Here is an 18,542-nt window from a genome sequence, read left to right as displayed (position 1 = left end):
TGACCAGCTCCCACTCTTCATCTGTAAATGGTGTCAGTGACATATGCTGCAGAGCGGGTACAGGATCTAAGTCCATCAACACAGAGCCCCCAGCACAGTGCCTGGGCATAGGGCTAGGTTGAGCCACATGAAATTGCCACTATTTGTCCATTTTAGACGTATAAAAATAATAGTTTCACATGATTTAGCTGTATAATTTTTCTAATAGTAGCTGTTCATATTAATAAGTGAAAATTGGGTACTAGGGATGTGATCAGGATAATTCAAAGCATTATTTTGGCTTCATATTAGGTTCAGTGAAAGCTTGTTTTTTAAACAGAATTAGACATCTTTCACTTTGTATGATTTAAAACCTCAGCTAAACCTAATGTACACGTTTAATTTTTAAGTGTGCATAGAGTGCTTAATTCTTAGGAATACAGATAATACTTGTGTTATTCTTTAAAAGGTTTTGTATCACTAAGGCAAGGCTTTCATCCATGCGATGTGATAGTAGAGGGTTGCCTTCAACATAATATTTTGTGGAATAGACATGACTGGCTTATTTTTAACCCCTGGTGTACATGTCACATTTCTGTACTGAACCATAGGAGCGAATGAGAATATAGCACATGTACTCTGCACTGAGTGTGTGATGGCTGGACTAAAGCCTTTACTTACTGCATTGTGTTTAGTCTTTACAGTTGGTATATATAAAGACATGAAGATACTAGAGCTCCTCAAGGCCACAGGACTAGGCAGTGTGGCGCTTTAGAGGCCTGATTTAAATATGCGGTTGTAGGCTAATTTAATGCTGTGAACAGTCAGGAAGGCGTTGAACAGATGGCCAACCCCAACTTCTTTTCTGCCTAGATATTTAGGCCACTGAGGTCCATGCCTAAGAGGATTGTCCCACTTCAGATGTTGATATCATTACACATCACTGGACATGGGAATGTGAAAATGTCTTTTGAATTATGATTTAAATATCCTTAGGACCTACCACTGTCTCCAGTTTGCCCTACTCGTGGTTACTCTTTACGGATAGGAGGTGAGGTATCTTTAGGGATTTTCTTATTCCATGGCAGGATCCTAACAGTCTGCTCCATCCTCCTGAGTCAGTGAGGGAACAGGGTCACTTAACAGCAGAGTACTTACATTTCTTTTGGCCTGAAGAGATTTCCCCCCAAAGTAAAAACACAGTGATGTGTGTGAAAGTACTTTATAAGTGGCAACATGCTAGTCAAATGTAAGGTATTTTTATTATCATTTCCTTCTGGAAAGAATCAGGCTGTCAAAGAGTAGCCAGTACTGCAGTTTGTCTTGCAGTAGTTGGACATCAGCTTCCCTGTCTTGCAGCAGGAAAGATACATTTTCTTAGAGTTCCAAAAGAGAGTCTGTGGGCCAGGTAGAGGGGAGTCTGAGGACCAGGTGGAGGGGGGAGTCTGAGGACCAGGTGGAGGGGGGAGTCTGAGGACCCAGGTGCAGGGGGGAGTCTGAGGACCAGGTGGAGGGGAGAGTCTGAGGACCCAGGTGAAGGGTGTAGCTCTCAAAGCAGGTTTATGACTTATCTGTGGAAATGTGAAGTCTTTGAAATAAGTTGCTTTTATTTTTAGTGTGAAGACATGGTACTGCAGCACCTAGATTCTAGGTTCTAGAACGACTAGGTGCTCATGAGTCTGAATGAGGTTCTGACCTTTGTCTGTAGCTGACTGACCGCCTGTTACCAAGATTATGATATAAATACATTGTAATCTTTGAAAAATACCAAACCCTAGAGGTCCAAAGATTTTTAGTTCCAGTTCTTCAATCAGAAAGAAAATATGAACGGGGTATTTTAAAAGCATAGTGGGAAGTCCATTAGCAGTGAGAAGGGGAGGGAAGGCCTCCCGCTGCTCCTGCCCAGGGCTCTGTCAGTCTGGGCTAGAGTCTGCTGGCTGGTCTTGCTGGCTCTCCTTAGCCACCATCAGCAGGAAAGAAGCTCCATTTAGCCATGTTCCAGCAGTGCCTAGAGGGCTGAGGTAGGCAAGGAAGGCATCTCCCAGTGGGGAGACCAAGATTAGTCCAGCAGGTTGCTGGCTTCCTCCTCGAGGCTGCATCACCCTCCCAGCCAGAATGTAACTCTGGCATCTTTGAGGGGGTTGGGTGTAGCTTTTATCAGAATGTTAATATATACGTTTTTTAGCCCACAAAAGGTGGGCAAACCATTGCTCCCAAGGTAAACACCCAGCTCATAGATTTGCTGGATGTCTTCAGAGGAGCCAGCCAGTGTGTGGCAACTGACTGATAAGAGGTCAGTGGATTGTTTTTTGTCAAATTTAAGTGCCAAATAGAATCATCAATAGTTCGAAAGGGCATGGCAAAGTGACTGATGATTTCCAGTGGAAGGCTTGATTGTGGCAGTCTGCCAAGGGACCTGAGGGGCTCATGGTCTGACCTTTTTCCTCATTCAGGACCACGGAATGATCTGGATAATGAAAAGCTGCCTCAGGTCACACTCACTCAGAGAAACTGAGGCTTATAGAGCAAGAGGTAATGGAGTACTTGACCCTGGGAAGGTCACTGCTGGTGATTGCTCTCATCCCCGTCCAGAGCACCTTCTTCCTAGTTTCTGACTCCTTAGTGAGCCGAACTACCTGTCACAGAGTTGCCTCCAAAGCATGGGAAGGATGTGCAGAGCATGGAGGCAGATGAGCCCGAAAGCCTGGGAGTCACCCCAGTCTCTTAGCATGGAGCTTGGCTCCAGTGACAGGCCATGTTCTGCACAGTCCTCCGCAGCCTCCCCAGCACTGCCTCTCTGTGTGCGACCTTACACCATGCTTGAGCCTGACCAGCTTCTCCATTTTTGCCTGATCTGCCCACCAGGGTGCCCACCATTACAGTTATACTGTCTGTGCCCTGTAAGGGCAGACACCGAGCCCTGTTATACTCAGCTGAGACCTGGAGCTTGAGGCTTATCTGTTCCATCGGCATTCATTTGATGAACAAAAGAACTTTGATCTGATATCTGGAGATTGCAACAGGGTCCACAACTCTCTACTCACATTTTCAGTCAGGTTCCTAATTTATCATTCTAAGTATGGGGTTTTCCGCATCTCACTCAGAGAAGGGGTGTTATTTACAAGTTCCTGGGGGAACCCATCCCCTGGACTGCACACTGTCCTAGGCCACTGCATGTGTGTGGGGCTCACCCTTCTAGCACATGCTGAAGTTTGCTGCATTCATTCTATTCGTTATGTTGGGCAGCGACTCTCAGAAAATGGTTTTTCTGGAGTCATAGTGCTAGAAAATGGGGGAGCTGGGATTAAACCCTGCTTTGCTCAGCCATGCAAGGATGGGACAGGTGACTTCTGGTGGGCATGTTTTCTCTTATGTTCACGCACTAATGTATTCACTCATTTATGCCCATTGCTTCTTCAAAATTTATTTATGTTTTCTCCCCTCTCCTTCTAGGACTCCATTGACATGTTTGATATTATCCTACAGGTTACTGGTGCTTTTTGCTTTTCTTTCAGTCTTTTTTTCCTGTTCACGTGAGGGCAAAAGTCCAGTGAAGAAAATTATGGAATGGGTAAATCTGATAGTTTCATGTGTTCCTTGGAGTTCTGGCCATCCTCCTCCTCAGAAAGCATTTAGGAGCAGGCTGTATGTGCTCATCACCCTCTTCACACCCTTTCCCTGCCTCTCCCCACATTGTCCCATCACAGTAAATAAAAACATGTTTGCTGGCACAAACTCTCATACTTAAAATTTATTACCCATAGACTAAACTTTCTGGAAACCCAAACCAAAAGGTAATTCTTAGAAAGATCTTTCAGATAAGATGCCTAAATTGTCAGGTTATAGATATGTGATAATCCTTGTGGCTGAAAGAGGCACAACAGCCAGAGTCCTAATAGCTATACTTATTGAGGGTCAGCTCTACCTACACAAGCTTACATGTGTCACCTAGTGTGCTGGGAGGCTCTGAGATGGGAGTACTTCCTGCTTATGATGAGGAAACCAAGCCTCAAAGAAGGACACCATACTTGTTCAGGCCAGTTCATTAGAAGCACTGTATTTGGTGTTCATATCCTGGCCCTCCACCTGAGCTTGTGTGTTTTCTCCCAGGCCATGCTGAATTTATAAATTAAACTACATTTAATTTGAAATGTAAAAGTTCTTTGTTGCTTCCATTTAATACATGATACACCCTCCTGAGGATTCTGTGTTTGCCAGTGGTATTTCTGTTACGGTTACTGACATCTGCTTATTTTAATGTATTTTGACATGTGTTGAAGTGGGACTAATTTGGTTGTGATTCAGGCTCTGCATATACATCAGAGCTGACCCATCTGCCATACAAGTGTATTTTAGAAAAGGAGCAAATTCTTCATTGGGCTAAGTAACACCTTTTCTACTTCCCTCTGTGTGTGATCTGTTGTCTAAAGTATCGTGTTGAAAAGTTGAGAAGTGATTTTGGAAGGAGGCAAGTGAGGAATCTGTTGCTAGAGTGTAATTCAGAAACAGATGAGCTAATGCAAGAAGCCAAGATGAGCGAGTTTTAATTTGTAATAGTTGGAGTAATAACTTCTCTTTTGATTTTGGAAAGAAAAAATTGGAAACATAAAATAGACTACCCTTAAAGTTTTACCAGTCCATCTCCCAGACATCTAAGGTTAGATGCATTCTGTTCCCAGACCTTTAGAATCCAACTTGAAACCACTCTCTAGGAGCCTTTCCAGACATCCTGTCCCCAAGTCTGATCATTCCTTTTTCAGAGCCCCATGGTGAATGTTCCAAACAGGCTCCTATTTGCACTTTCTGATCTGTTGCTTGTTAATGGCCTGGAACTTTTTTTTTTTTTTTTTTTTTTTTATTAAATCTCTAACTAGGTAAGAAACTAGAGGCTAGATGTTATATTTCTTTTGACGCCCACAAAGTACACTGCAGGGGCTCGACATCCCCTGCACAGACTGTGTTGTTGAGCTGAGGGCTCTACCCCTGCCCTCATGGCAGTGGTGGGTTCTACCTGACCCCTGTCTTCCCCCCCTCCCGCCCCCCGCTTGGTGGTAGGAGACTCTACCTGACTTTGTAGTTGTGGAGGCTTTACCTGTCCCTCAGGTGGCTGATGCACTGGGCAGGGTATGCTGCGGCTTGAGGTGCACTTGGGCAGCTCATTTATCACAAGTATTCATTGAGCACCAAGCCCTGCTCTAGGAACTAGAGGTTCGAAAGTGAACAAGACAGAGTCCTTCCCTTGTGGAACTTATATTCAAGTGGAGAGACTTGACAATGAACAGGTACAATGGCGTGTATCACATAATACAAATAAAGATCTGGTCTATCTTCATGCTTATGGCTCAGTAACTGTCTCCTGGTTAGAGACTTAGAGCAACAGTTTTGGTTGATATGTGAAGTAGCATGAGAACTCAAGAGTGACCACACTTTAGGGTCTGTTCTTTAGGTATTTGAGTGGAGACTTAAGTGAAGTGAAGGACATGCATGCAGAGATCTGCGAGCAGAGCATCATGGGCCAAGGACAGGCAGCTGAGGGCCCTGCAGCGGCCATGGGCAGTGAGAGTATGGGAGTGGGAAAAGCCAGTGTGGCTGTAGAGGACGCTGGCAGTGGCAGGAGAGGAGTCAGAGTTGGGCCTGGATCCCTTAGGGCCGGTGTACAGCTGAGAAGACTTAGAGCAGGGCAGGCCCTGGGCTGATGGACTATTTACTAAGCTCATTAAGTCTGCTGTTGGGGAGGCCAAAAGGAGTCAAAGGCCGTTGTAAGAGGTTAGCTGAGAAGATGGTGGCAGTGTGACCAGGATGGTAGCAGCGACGATGATCAAGATGTCCAGATTTAAGGTACACTTTGAAGGGCGAGGCATATGAAAGAGGGAAGTCCAGGGTGGCACTTAGGTTTTGGGGTCAGCGGTTGGTTCTATTGGGAGTACTGGGGAGGAGCGGTAGGGAGATGGAGTTTGGTTTGGTGAATGTAAAGTTTGAGACCCCTGTTCCACATTCCAAGGGAGGCATAGAGAACATGCGCTCTGAGAGAGGACAGGGCACAGTGTTGGACTCTACAGAGCCCATCCGCTAGTGTCACCCTGTGACGACAAGAGCACTGCAGGGACCACTCAGAAGTATTTGCTCACTGTTCCTGTAATAGATGCTGAACGAACTCAAACTGCTGTTCTCACAGGGGGCTCCTGTGGCAATAGAACATCACGAATCTGATCTGTCCTCAGGCTTACGGCTCAGTAACTGTCTTCTGGTTAGAGACTTAGAACAACAGTTTTGGTTGATCTGTGAAAATGGATTTTGTTCTTATTTTAATGGGATTTTTTTTTAACTAACTAATTTTTCCTCCATCATAGAGAATTGCAGAGAAATCCTTTGTGTTGTTTCTGTCAGGAGTAACATGCATCTTCATTTATACATAGGGGCTGGTTGGTATGGTAATAACCTGAGAGAAATAATCAGATGTCATTGTAGGGGCAAGAACAGTTGCTACCTGGGAAACAGGCAGTGATAGCTAAAGAGATTCATAAAGAACATGGCAAAGTAAGAGATTTTCTAAATGCTTGATTGTCACTTGGAACAAGTAGTGTACATGACATGAGTTGGATTACTTAGATTTTAATTGAGGACACTCTGTGGCCTTAGAGATATTTGTACATTACAGTTTTATGTTCAAGGCACCTATTTTTTTAATATATATTTTTTTGATTTCAGAGAGGAAGGGAGAGGGATAAGAGAGAATCATTGATCAGTTGCCTCCTGCATGCACCCTACTGGGGGATCGAGCCCACAACCTGGGCATGTACCCTTGACTGGAATCGAACCCAGGACCCTTTAATCCACAGGCTGATGCTTTATCCACTGAGCCAAACTGGCTAGAGTAAGGCACCTGTTTCTTTAACTAAAGAAAAAGACCTGCAGGCAACAAAGGAAAAACCAAGTAAATATTTCATTTCATGGCTGGGTGAGCTGCTGCAGTGATGTGTAGCTTATTTTGAAAGCATGTTGGGTGTTATTTATTTCCAGAATTTGTCCACGGTCAGACTCAGACTTTAGTCTAATAGACAGTCAACCAAGGCCGACACCCCTCCCTCCCCCGTTCCCCCATCCCCGGAGCAGAGGTTCCTGCTGCCGGATGTGAACAGCAGCCCTCCCGCCTGCCTGGAAACCAGATGCACATTGTGTACAGTGGGACTCCCTGTGACGCAGGTGCAGTGTCAGCCAGTCTTCAAAGACGTGAGCATCAGGAGTGCAGGCTCTGGATCTGGGTCTCTGAGAGTTACTGCCTTGTAGTCTGTGTTAAAGAACTTGAAATTTGCAGTGAAGATATATTAATCAGGATTCTCCAGAGAAATAGAACCAGTAGGATCTGTGTGTCTATCTGTTTGTCCGTCCGTCTGTCCGTCCGTCCGTCCGTCCATCCATCCATCCATCCATCCATCCATCCATCCATCCATCCATCCATAAGAGGAGATATAACAGGAATTGGCTCATGTCATTATGAAGGCCAAGAAGTCGCCAGGTCTGCCTTCTGCAAGGTGGAGGGGCAGGGAAGCCAGGAGTGTCATTCAGTCTAATGCCCGGGACCAGGAGATCTGATGTCTGGAGGCAGGAGCTGACATCACACTCAAGCAAAGAAAGTGAATTTGCACTTCCTCCGCCTTCTTCTGTTCAGGCCTCTAAGGATTGGATGATGTCATCCATACTGGTGAGAGTGATCGTTACTCAGTTTGTGGATTCACCTTCACAGACACACCCAGAAATGATGTTTTCCAGCTCTGTACTTAACCCAGTCCAGTTGACACATGAAGTCAACCATCACAGAAGGCAATACTTAAATGAAGTAGTTTGAGACAGTATAGAGTACTTGATGAGATGATGATAACTAGCATCTCTCAGTGTTGCTCTGTGTTGGGCCTTATCCTGAGCATGTTACATGCGTTTAACTCACATAATCCCTTCACCAGCCCTGTGAGGCCACTACTCTTGCCACCAGGGATCAAATGGTGGAGCTGGACCCTGAACCTAGCAACGGGGCTCCCAATAGAGCGAGGGAGGGATCCAGGAGAAGAGATGTCAGCGTGGACCCAGTGGGTGGGCTGGGAGGGCTGACCCCCATGCCAGTCTGTCAGGTTTGGGGGACAGCAGGAGGTCTGTTGGCCCAGAGAGGTGGGAAGGGCTTCTCTGGAAGGACTTTGGCAAATTGTTATTTTTCTTTCTGTCCCCTCCCTGCCTTCTGCCCTTTCTTCCTTTTCCCCTTCTGTTATCAAAATTAGTAAGTGCACATACTTAGAGAAAAATATATAGAACATAAAAGTGAAGCTGAGAGAATTGTCACAAAGGAAAATTTTTTAACACCACCCAGACAGAAATGATGAGTTGCTAGCACCCTGAAAACCCTTTGCACCCTCCTAGTCACTCTTTCTTCTTCCTATTTCCCTTTTTTGAATGTTATATAAGTGGAATCACGCTTTTGTGTTGGCTTTTCATTCACATTTTGTTTGCAAGGCTCTTCACGGGCTGCCAGTCCCTGTAGGCACATTCATTGCTGCACTGCAGGCAGTCTCAGCACGGTGCACATTCGGGCAGCATCATTCTCTGTGGTGGGGCCGTCACGTGCATTGCAGGATGGTAAGCAGCAGCCTGGCCTCTACTCACTAGTGCCAGTAGTACTCCTCAGGTATGACAACCAAAACTGACATTCAGAATATCCCCTGGAGGGTCAGGGCCCACCCACAGCTGAGACTCACTGCTGTGCAGGAATCCTTTACATCAGCTGGGCCACTTGCCATTCTGATCGCACATTTGGATTGCTTCTGTTTTACAAATAATGCTTCTCCTAAATTCTGGAACCTGCCTGTGGTAAACATGCATATTTTCCTGTTTGGGGAAACCAATTCGAAATGGAAGTTTGGGATCAATGGAAGTGCATGTCTTCAAACTCTAGTAGCTTATGCTGGGCTGTTTCCAAAGTGGTTGTACCAGGTGTCAATTTTACCAGCAGCATGAATGCCTGCTATTGTAGGCCTCTGTCCTCAGCCGTTTGGCTGGGGTGGATGTTACCTCATTGTGGTTTAACGTTATTTTTCTGATTAGTTCTGTGTATACTTGACCTTTTGGATACCCGCTTTTGTCAAGTCCTATTCTACTCTCTTACTACTTTTCTGTTAGGTTGTCTGTCTTATTAATTTTTACATTCTGGAACAGAATCTCAGTTGGTTTTGTAAAAGTTGCACATATATTTTATCGCTCAGTGTCTTGCTTTGTTTCTCTTAGTGGTGTCTTTTGGTAAGTAAGAAGTTCTCTGTCATCTGGGAGCCTTCTCTTTCTGCTTTTCGCATTTAGTTGCCATATCTCCCTGACATGTGGTATGCTGTGTGGTAGGGATCAAGTTTAATTTTCTTTCCATATGGATATCTGCAGGCCAGCACATTTATTGGCAGGATTGTCCTGTCCCCACAGCTCCTCAGAGTGGCCTTTGTCCTTTAATAGCATTCCTCACGTGCTTGGACTCTCCATTCCAGCCCCATCGCTTTGCATTACCACATCGCCTCTTGTACGTACAGGCACTCTTATCTTAATTTTCTTCAAGGATGCCTTTGCTATTGTTGGCTCCTTTCCATGTAATTTTTAGAATCTGTATGTAAAACTCCACAAAGGAAGATGTTTTGATTTTGATTGAAATTGCATCTGTAGATTAGTTTCAAAAACTGAAATCTTTACAGCGTTGAGACTTTAGTACATGACATGATAATCTCCTCACTGATTAGATCTTTCTCTCAATAGTATATTGTTTTCTGCATAGAGATCTTGAATATCTTTCATTAGATTTACTCCTAGTAGCAGTGTTTTCTTCTTTTGAATTCTGTAATTCCTTTGTTCTCTGTCACTGGACACTATTAATTCACTCAAAAGATCTTTATGATTTGCCCCTGCTATGTGCAGGCACAGTTCCTGGCACTGGGGACACAGCAGCGAGCCAAACAGTTTCAAGCCCTTGCCTTCATGGAGCTGGTGAGTGAAGAGAGACAGTAGAGAAAACAAATAAGCAAAACGTACAGAGTGTTTTATGATCTTTAATGCTACTAAGAAGAAAAGGCAGGGAAGGGGAATAGGAGGCGGTGTTTGCTCTTGTTTTTTATTTTAAGATGTTCACAGAAGGCTACCTCCTGACCTGCAGCTGACTTCCACACAAAGACCTGAAGGCAGTGGGGCATTGGCTCCCGGGTTTCTGGGGAAGCACGTTCCCCAGGGGCATGGGCGGGGCGAGAGTTCCGAGGTGGGGGTGCGCTGCTCTGTTGGAAGAGCAGCAGAGCCTGTGTGGTGAGAATGGGCTGCTGTGGAGAGCGGGGTGAAGGTTTGTTCTGTGTAGTTTGGAAATGCTATTTGTGGAATGCAGCTATGTGCAGTGTCTCGATAGACACTTTGATTTGTCTCCTTATTCAGTCTCTACAGAAACCATGTAGACGATTAAACATTCAGTCTCACATGAGAAAACAAAGGCTGGCTTTGCTCAAGTGACGGTGGGGAGATTTCAGGTTACATACTTCACCCCTGTAAGACTCTGTCATGCAGATGAACTCACAGCTCACTTCATATTTCAGTTTATGCATTTAATGCAGGAATTTAGAAAACAAGAATAGTTACCTTGATAGGTAGAGTTAGACCCTTTGTTTTAATTTTAAGTATGACTGAGAACAGAAAGGCCCTGTGAGCATGTGTGAGAGTGTGTCTGAACTGTGCCTTAGGGAGCCAGGTCAGCTGTCAGGAAATCCTGAGATTTGTCAAGTTTTCTTTGTGTCAGTGTGAGTGCCTATTTGAGAAATGTGACAAGAGCTATCACAGTGCCATCTCCTTGTCTTCTAGTCCTTAGTTAGCCACAGCTTAATTCCCAGGGTGCCTTTTTTCCTGTCCTGTGTTCCCCTCCCCAGTGGGGGTGGTGCTGGGTAGACGGAAGCACCTGTCACCATCTAGGGAACTCATGTCTAAGAGCCCAGTTTGGGACCCATAGAGCTAAGTCCGTGGTGATGAGTGTGTGTCTGGAGAATAGGAAGGGGCGTGAGGGGCGGTGGGCGAGGGGGTCTGGGACAGACACCAGTCACTGAGAGTGCAGAGCTGAGGAGGATGTCACCCAGAGAAGTTCTTTGATCAGCTTGTTAAAATTGCATTACTGGTTTATAATTGTTGGTGCCCTGTTAGCATGGCTTCTCTTCCCCTCACATCTTCTCCCCACTCCCAAATGACTAAATCTAATAAAGACATTCACAAAGAAATCTGTCTACTTACTGTTTGGGAGAGATATACACTGAGATATAAATGAGATATACATTTTGACGCATAATGATCTGGTCACTCAGTGTATATCCTATATAATAAAAGGCTAATATGCAAATTGTCCCCTCGACCAGGAGTTCGACTAGCAGGCAGGCCGGCCAACCACCCATGTCCTCTCCCCATGGCCAGGCTGGCCGGACCCCACCCATACACGAATTCATGCACCTTATGTGTTCAGAGATCATAATAATCTGGCCACTCAGCGTATATGATGCACTGATTTCGCGTCCATCCAAACTTTTAGTAGGACACTCTGAGAATACCTCCAAATGTCAAGAGGGGACTAAATTTATTTTAAAAAATAGGAAAAAAACAAGTAGAACATTATTTTATTTGGTTTGATTTGCCTGAGCTTTAATAATGAAATAGTGCTTTTTGGAAAAATATGTGGTTCTATGTATGTTTTTTAAGAACAGGCAAAACTAAGCTGTGGTGATAGAAATAGGACTTCAGTTGCTGGTAGGTAAGGGCTGGCTGGAAGGGAAGGCCGTGAGGGAGCTTTGCAGTGCCACAGTGTTCTCGGTCTTGTTGGGATTGTGTTTTTTCATGGATGTGTACATCTGTCAGATCTTCTTGAATTGTACATAAGATTTGTGCACATACTCTAACATTCAACCACTTACAGTGCATGATTCATTAGTTTTTAGGGTATTCACAGAGTTGTGCACCATCACCACCATCTAATTTAAGAATATTTTCATCACTACCGTGGAAACGCCCATACCCATTAGCTGTCACTCCCCATTATTTTTTCCACCCAGCCTCTGGAAACCATTAATCTGCTTTTTGTCTCTATGGATTTACCTACTTGGGGCAATTCATAAAATGGAAATTTTATAATATGTAGCTTTTTATGTTTGGCTGCTTTCATTTAGCATGGATTCAAGGATTATTCATCCTTCTCATTACTAAATAGTATTCCATTGTATAGATGTACTGCATTTTGTTTATCCATTCATCACTTAGACACTTATGTTGTTTCCACTTTTAGACTGGGTAAATTGTCAAGTTAAAACTTGGTAAATGCAGGTTGCTGGATGGTGAGCTGTGGTTCAACAATAGACCACAAGGGGAATTGAAATAGAGTTTATTAGTCACAGGTCCTGGAGGAGGTACCCTACACGCCTGGAGGGGCCACACCGGGAGGTCAGGGCAGAGTGCACACAGGGAGCAGGACCTGGGGCTCATGCCTTTATTAGGGTCTGTGGGTGGAGTGCTTTGAGGTTCCTGGACTAAGACTGGATTCATCAATTCCAACCAAAAGAGTGGGGTTTGGGTAAGCCTCACAAAGGTCTTACTTAAGGGGCACTTAGGGGAAGCCGCTGGGAGGCAGGAGAGACTGTTGGTCTTAGGATACTGGAGTAATTGTATCAGGACATATGTTTGCTTGTGACTTTCTGGGCTGTTATCTAGGATATGTCTTGCACGAGGGCCAGTGTTAGTTTAGGGCCCTGCTGGGCCAAACAAAAGGGAAGGTGAGGCAGTATTACCACCGAGTAGCTGAGCTACACTCTCAACAGGCTGTTACTGATGAATGTGTCTATGAACATTCCTGTACGAGTTTTTGTGTGACCTAGCCATTCTTTTAGAGTAGGTCTACAGCAGCTTCTCTTAATTTTTCTTCAACAGAGAATGTTTTGAATTCCCTTTAATTTCTGAAGGACATTTTTCCTGGGTAAAGGATTCTGACTTGACAATTTTTTTGCTTCAACACCTGGAAAATATTGAGTCACTTACTTCTGACCTCCATGGTTTCTGATGAGAAATCCAGTATAATTAAATTGTTTTTCTCCCATAAATGAGGTGTCATTTCTCTCTTGCTGCTTTCAAGAATTTGTCTTTAGTTTTCAGAAGTTTGGCTGTGATGTGTCTTGGCACAGATTTCTTAAGGTCTATCCTGTTTGGCATTTGCTCAGCTTCTTGGATCTGTAGGTTTGTGTCTGTTGCCAAATAGAGTAAAATCTCAGCCATTATTTCTTGGAGTATTTTCCAGCCCTGCTGACTTTCCCTCTCTTTCCAGAATTGCAAAGACATGAGTGTTCAATCTTTGTCATAGTCCCAGCGACTCTGTTTTTCCCTGTCATTCAGATTGGGTAATTTCTGTTGTACCATCTTCCAGTTCACTGATTCTTTTCTCCGGCTCCTCCATTCTGTCTCCATCAAGTTTTTAATTTCAGTTACTGTATTTTTCAGTTATAATGTTTCCATTTTGTTCTTTATGTCTTTTATTTCTTTGCTGAGACTTTCTATTTTTTCATCTGTTTCCAGCATGTGGAGAATTTTTGTGGAGGCTCTTGAAAACTCCTGTCAGGTAATCCTGACATCTGTGTCATGTCTGTGTTGGTGAATGCCTTTTCTCAGTTAAGTTGCTTTACCCATTTCTAAACCCAAAATTGAGCCATCTATGGGGATGTTTTCAGTCTCAAGTAATTAGGTTTTCCATGGTTGTTTTAAAAGATAAATTGTGTCATTGTAACTCAGAATTTGCTAATCTGTGGCCCAAATGAACCTGAGTTCCATGTTATTCTCCCCCTGTACAGTTTGGTTGCTTATATTACAAGCCATTTGCCTTTCCCTTAGTCTGTGTTCCCTTCCAGTGTGGTCACTGAACTGTTTCCTTATGATGATGTCACCGTGAAGTTGTTCCTGTAGAGCTGCACCCTTGACTGCATGTGTCTCATTTATGACGTCCAATGGCTTGTTTTACTTGGCCCTTTTTAAAGGGCTGCACTGCTGTCTCTACAGCTTGCCTAATTATTTTGTTTGTTCAGAAATTTCCTTCTCATTTATATTACATCAGCCTTGACCACATAAAATACAATATTCTTATTCATTCAGCAAATATTTATTGTATTGGAGACAGAGTAATGGGCAAGACAGACAAGGTCTTTGCTTTCCTGACGCTTTTCAGTGCGGGAGGAGAGAAGATAACTCCCTAGAATAATTGGTATTCAGAGAATTAAGACAGGGTGATGGGTGACAGGGTAATTTCATTGGTGGCAAGGGAATGACTCTGAAGAGAGAATATTTAAGCTGAAATTGATTCTTCCTTCTTTTTTTTAAAATATATTTTTTTATTGATTTTTTACAGAGAGGAAGGGAGAGGGATAGAGAGCTAGAAACATCGATGAGAGAGAAACATCGACCAGCTGCCTCCTGCACACCCCCTACTGGGGATGTGCCCATAACCAATGTACATGCCCTTGACCGGAATCGAACCTGGGACCTTTCAGTCCGCAGACCGATGCTCTATCCACTGAGCCAAACCGGTTTCTGCTGAAATTGATTCTCTTTTGTAGTTTCCATCTCTGTTTACATTGTTCTTCTGTTCTTGCATTAGAGCCTGCTATGGGCCGAATTGTTGAAAATTCATATGTTAAAGCCCTAACCTACACAGTATCTCTGATTGTATTTGGAACTAGGGCCTCTAAAGAAGTAATTAAGTTAAAATGATGCCTTTACAGTGGATCCTAATCCAATCTGACAGGTGTTCTTACAAGAAGAGATTAGGACATTGGAGAGACACCAGGCCTGTGTGAGGACAGAGAAAAGGTCATCTGCAGGACAAGGCCTTAGGGAAACCCACCCTACTGACACCTTGATCTTGAACTATCAGCCTTCAGAATTGTGAGGAATATTTATATTGTGTAAGCCACCTCATCTGTGCTATTTTGTTTTGGCAGCTGATTAATACAGAGTTCTTAGCATCCTAATTATAGTTATTTTATTTTTGAATGTATATTTATTGATTTCAGAGAGGAAGGGAGCGGGAGAGAGAGACAGAAACATCAGTGATGAGAGAGAATCATTGATCGGCTGCCTCCTGCACGCCCCACACTGGGGATCAAGCCCACAACCTGGGCATATTCCCTGACTAGGAATTGAACTGTGACTTCTGGTTCATAGGTTGACTCTCAACTACTGGGCCACGCTGGCCAGGCCAAATCATCCTATATAATAAAAGGCTAATATGTAAATCGACTGAACGGCAGAACGACTGGTCACTATGATGCGCACTGACCACCAGGGGGAAGATGCTCAACGCAGCAGCTACCTCCTGGTGGTCAGTGTGCTCCCACAGGGAGAGTGCTGCTCAGCCAGAAACCCTGAGCCAGGCTCACAGCTGGCGCAAACAGTGGTGGCGGGAGCCTCTCCCGCCTACTTGGCAGTCAGACATCCCCCGAGGGCTCCTGGACTGCGAGAGGGCGCAGGCTGGGCTAAGGGATCCCCCGCCCCCTGCAAGTGCACAAATTTCATGCACATGGCCTCTAGTAGTTATTTTAAATTCCCTGTCTGATAATTTCAAAATCTCTGTCTTATCTGAGTGTGGTTCTGCTGCCTGGTTTGTCTCTTTAGACTGTGCTTTTTCCTTTTAATTTTTGGTTGAAGGATAGACATTGGGTAAATAGGGTTTCTGTGTGCGGTTTTATGTTAATCTGGCTAGGGGTTGGGCTGTGTTCTATGGAGGCTCCAGGGGCTTCATATTCCTGTTCTTCTCACCATTTCCCCTGTTTCCTTTGGGTTTCCCTAAGAACTCCTCCTTAGATAGAGTCTGTGCCTTTCAGTCTCCCAGCTATGATCCTTTGTTTTTGTAGTTTCTATAGTTCTTATTGTGTGAAGAGACTTTAGTCTCTTCTGGGGAAAAAAAAGTTTGTCATGGCAAGCAACCTAGCTGTATTTTTGAATGGTTACTCTTCATTGCCCTCTGCCAGACCATGTGAGAACCTTCTGGGGTTCTTGGAGATTAAACCCACAAGAATGTGGCCCCCCCCCCCCAAGATTGCCACACCCCCAGAAGTTTCTTACTATCATGGTGTTCCACACCCAGCTTCCAGCAATTTGTCAAAGTGATCATTTACATGTTCCTATCAATTTAGGCTCCAGTGGTCTCTGTTTCAGGAATACTGATCTTGGCTGTCACTCTCTAGGTTTGCTTGTCATTACCCTGCAACCTCATTTGAAGAAAAGTCTTTGATTCTCAGTTTATTCTTCTTTTCTTGTTATATGGGTGGGGGTAACAGTTTCCAAGCTCTTTACCTTTTGGAGTTGAAACTGGACATCCCTGCCCCTACCCAGGGTGCAGTAGGGCTCCCCTTTCTCCTTCCCTAGCACAACAGTCCTCACGATGCCCCGGGGGCTCTGATTCGATAGGGAAAGCTCTGGGTGGACCTTGGTATTGTGGCAGGTCCCAATGAAGGTTTGTTCAGTCCACTCTTTCCATTCACGTACTTAAAAGGCTTTTTTAAGTACAGTGCTAAGAAAGAGGTACTGATTTTGAGCCCGGTTCCAATTACAGTATCCAATCAAGAAGTAAAGGCTCCAGGTAGGAAGAAATTATAAGGAGAGCTGGGTCCACCTGGTTAAGGGTAGAGCTTTGTGTTGGACTGTTGTTTCAGTCTAGCTTTTTAAATGGTTGCTATAATATATGCAAGGCTACTAGGTTCTGTACTTCATGTGGGAAAAGTGGAATACAGTGTGAATGCTGTGGCCTGTGACTCTGGAACTCAGTGTCCTGTACAGACGCCACATCCATATATGGTTTCTGATGGATTTGTTGCAGAGTGAAAATGTAGTAATACCTTTGAAAACAGTCTTGCAAGTGGACAGAATTACCGTCAACAACATGAAAAGCCCTCGTATTTTTCAGCATTTTAAAGTTATGTGGTTGTAATATTTGAAGACGGGATATTACTAAATAGATGACGATTGAGGTTTTTCATGCTGCTCTTATGAACTAAATTTTTACATCAAGAATTGATGCAGTTTCTAGTTCAGCTCGTAGTTTTCAAAACTGTCAAATCTGTCATTCAGAAAATTCAAGAACCATTGAAGGTTAGATTCTACCTCAAGATTAGGAGTTTTATTCAACCAGAGTGTTACCTCTTGCCCCTAGATCCAGACGCAGAGGTGTGTCTTCATGTTTTGCGACTTGTCCAGTCAGTGGTTCTGGAACCAGAAGTCTTCTCCAAGTTGGCCTCCGAGCTCCGGAGCTCCCTGCCCCTGCAGCGCATCCTGGCCATGTCCAAGAGCCGCAACCCCCGCCTGCAGACCGTGGCCCAGGAGCTCCTGGAAGACCTTCGAGCTCTGGAGTGTGATGCGTAGGCATGTCCCTCCTCCTTCCCCAGCTCCTCACTTTGTGTTCTGAAACCATCACTGAGGGCCATGTGTCATAGATGGCCAGATGTTCTTGACTAGAGATGGACATGAATGAATATGTATCCACACACCTCCCCCTGGAAGTGAAGGACTTGTGGGTGGTGGATTAATCTTGCCAAGGGGAGCCCGAGAAAGAACCCATCCTGTTGCAGCAGCCGTGTCTGCTGTGCTGGCTTCTTAGAGGGCTCCTGCTGCTCAGGGGACTTTCTGATACCTGTGGGTCCCCCCAGAAATGGGAGATGAAGTAACCACCTTTCCCATTGGTCAGCATTTCCTGAGATACATTTCTTTGAAAAACAATTCATTCTTCCTCTAGTAATTATAACTAATGCCCCAAATGCAAGTTTACCTTTAAACCTTTTGGTGACTTACTAGTTCAAATGCCATTGGACATTTTAGTTCTATATTTTTGTGCCTCTTTTATTTTTGAATAAAGAAAGTCAGAAGAGTCATTGATGTGCTCCAACTATTGTTTTCTGAAATATTACAAACTTGAATTGGGAAGCTGTATCTGACAATGGTTGGTAGGAAAAACTCCCCTTACATTGTTCTGGGTCCTTTATAAACTCAGAATAAAGTCCACTTTTTCATATAACAAATACCATGGAAAGGGCCTCCTGGATTGGAACGCATGCAGTTTAATGATGTACACTAGTGTGTGCCAGAGGCCCCGCACCACAGGTTTCCTTCTCGTCTGCATCTAGGCCACTGGCGAGGACAAAGGAGGATGCACTTCACTTCCCAAAGACACCAGCACGTGTGAGAGTGGGAGTGCATCTTTATCACTCCTTAAGGTCACGTCAGGGAACACGTTCACGCCTCTCTTCTGGTGCTGCTTCCTTCAGCAGGACACTGCGGCTGTGGGCTCCGGTGTCCTGTGCGAGCAAACACCCAGGCAGGTGTCCCTTACTGTGGCAGCCTCGGGTACGTTTATAAGCAGTTTCTACTGTGCGGCATTTTAGGATAATTTCATTTTTCTTTTAAGTAGTCTTTTGTAGGCAATGTGTGGTTTATGACTGAGGCTGAATGAAGGAGCTTAAGGGAAGGCACAGTTGCTTGAATTTCACGAGCCAGCATAT

General features: G+C 44.4%; 1 protein-coding gene across 2 annotated transcripts in view; it reads left to right on the top strand.

Annotated features, from left to right (window-relative positions):
• The window catches only part of HSF2BP (heat shock transcription factor 2 binding protein), a gene marked incomplete at both ends in the record, with an annotated part of 80,340 nt that extends 62,931 nt beyond the window's left edge, over positions 1-17,409 (top strand). For both annotated transcript variants that reach the window (XM_079765791.1, XM_079765790.1), the window contains one exon: positions 17,201-17,409. In XM_079765791.1, coding sequence (XP_079621917.1) covers positions 17,201-17,409 — 209 coding nt within the window. The remainder of the gene's footprint in view (positions 1-17,200) is intronic.
• Between the last annotated feature and the right edge of the window lie 1,133 nt (positions 17,410-18,542).

This window comes from Cnephaeus nilssonii, assembly GCF_951640355.1.
Source record: "Cnephaeus nilssonii genome assembly, chromosome: 3".
NCBI classification, from domain to species: Eukaryota; Metazoa; Chordata; class Mammalia; order Chiroptera; family Vespertilionidae; genus Cnephaeus; species Cnephaeus nilssonii.
The sequence above is the reverse complement of the archived record's forward strand: the minus strand, read 5'-3'. Positions and strand labels throughout refer to the sequence as shown.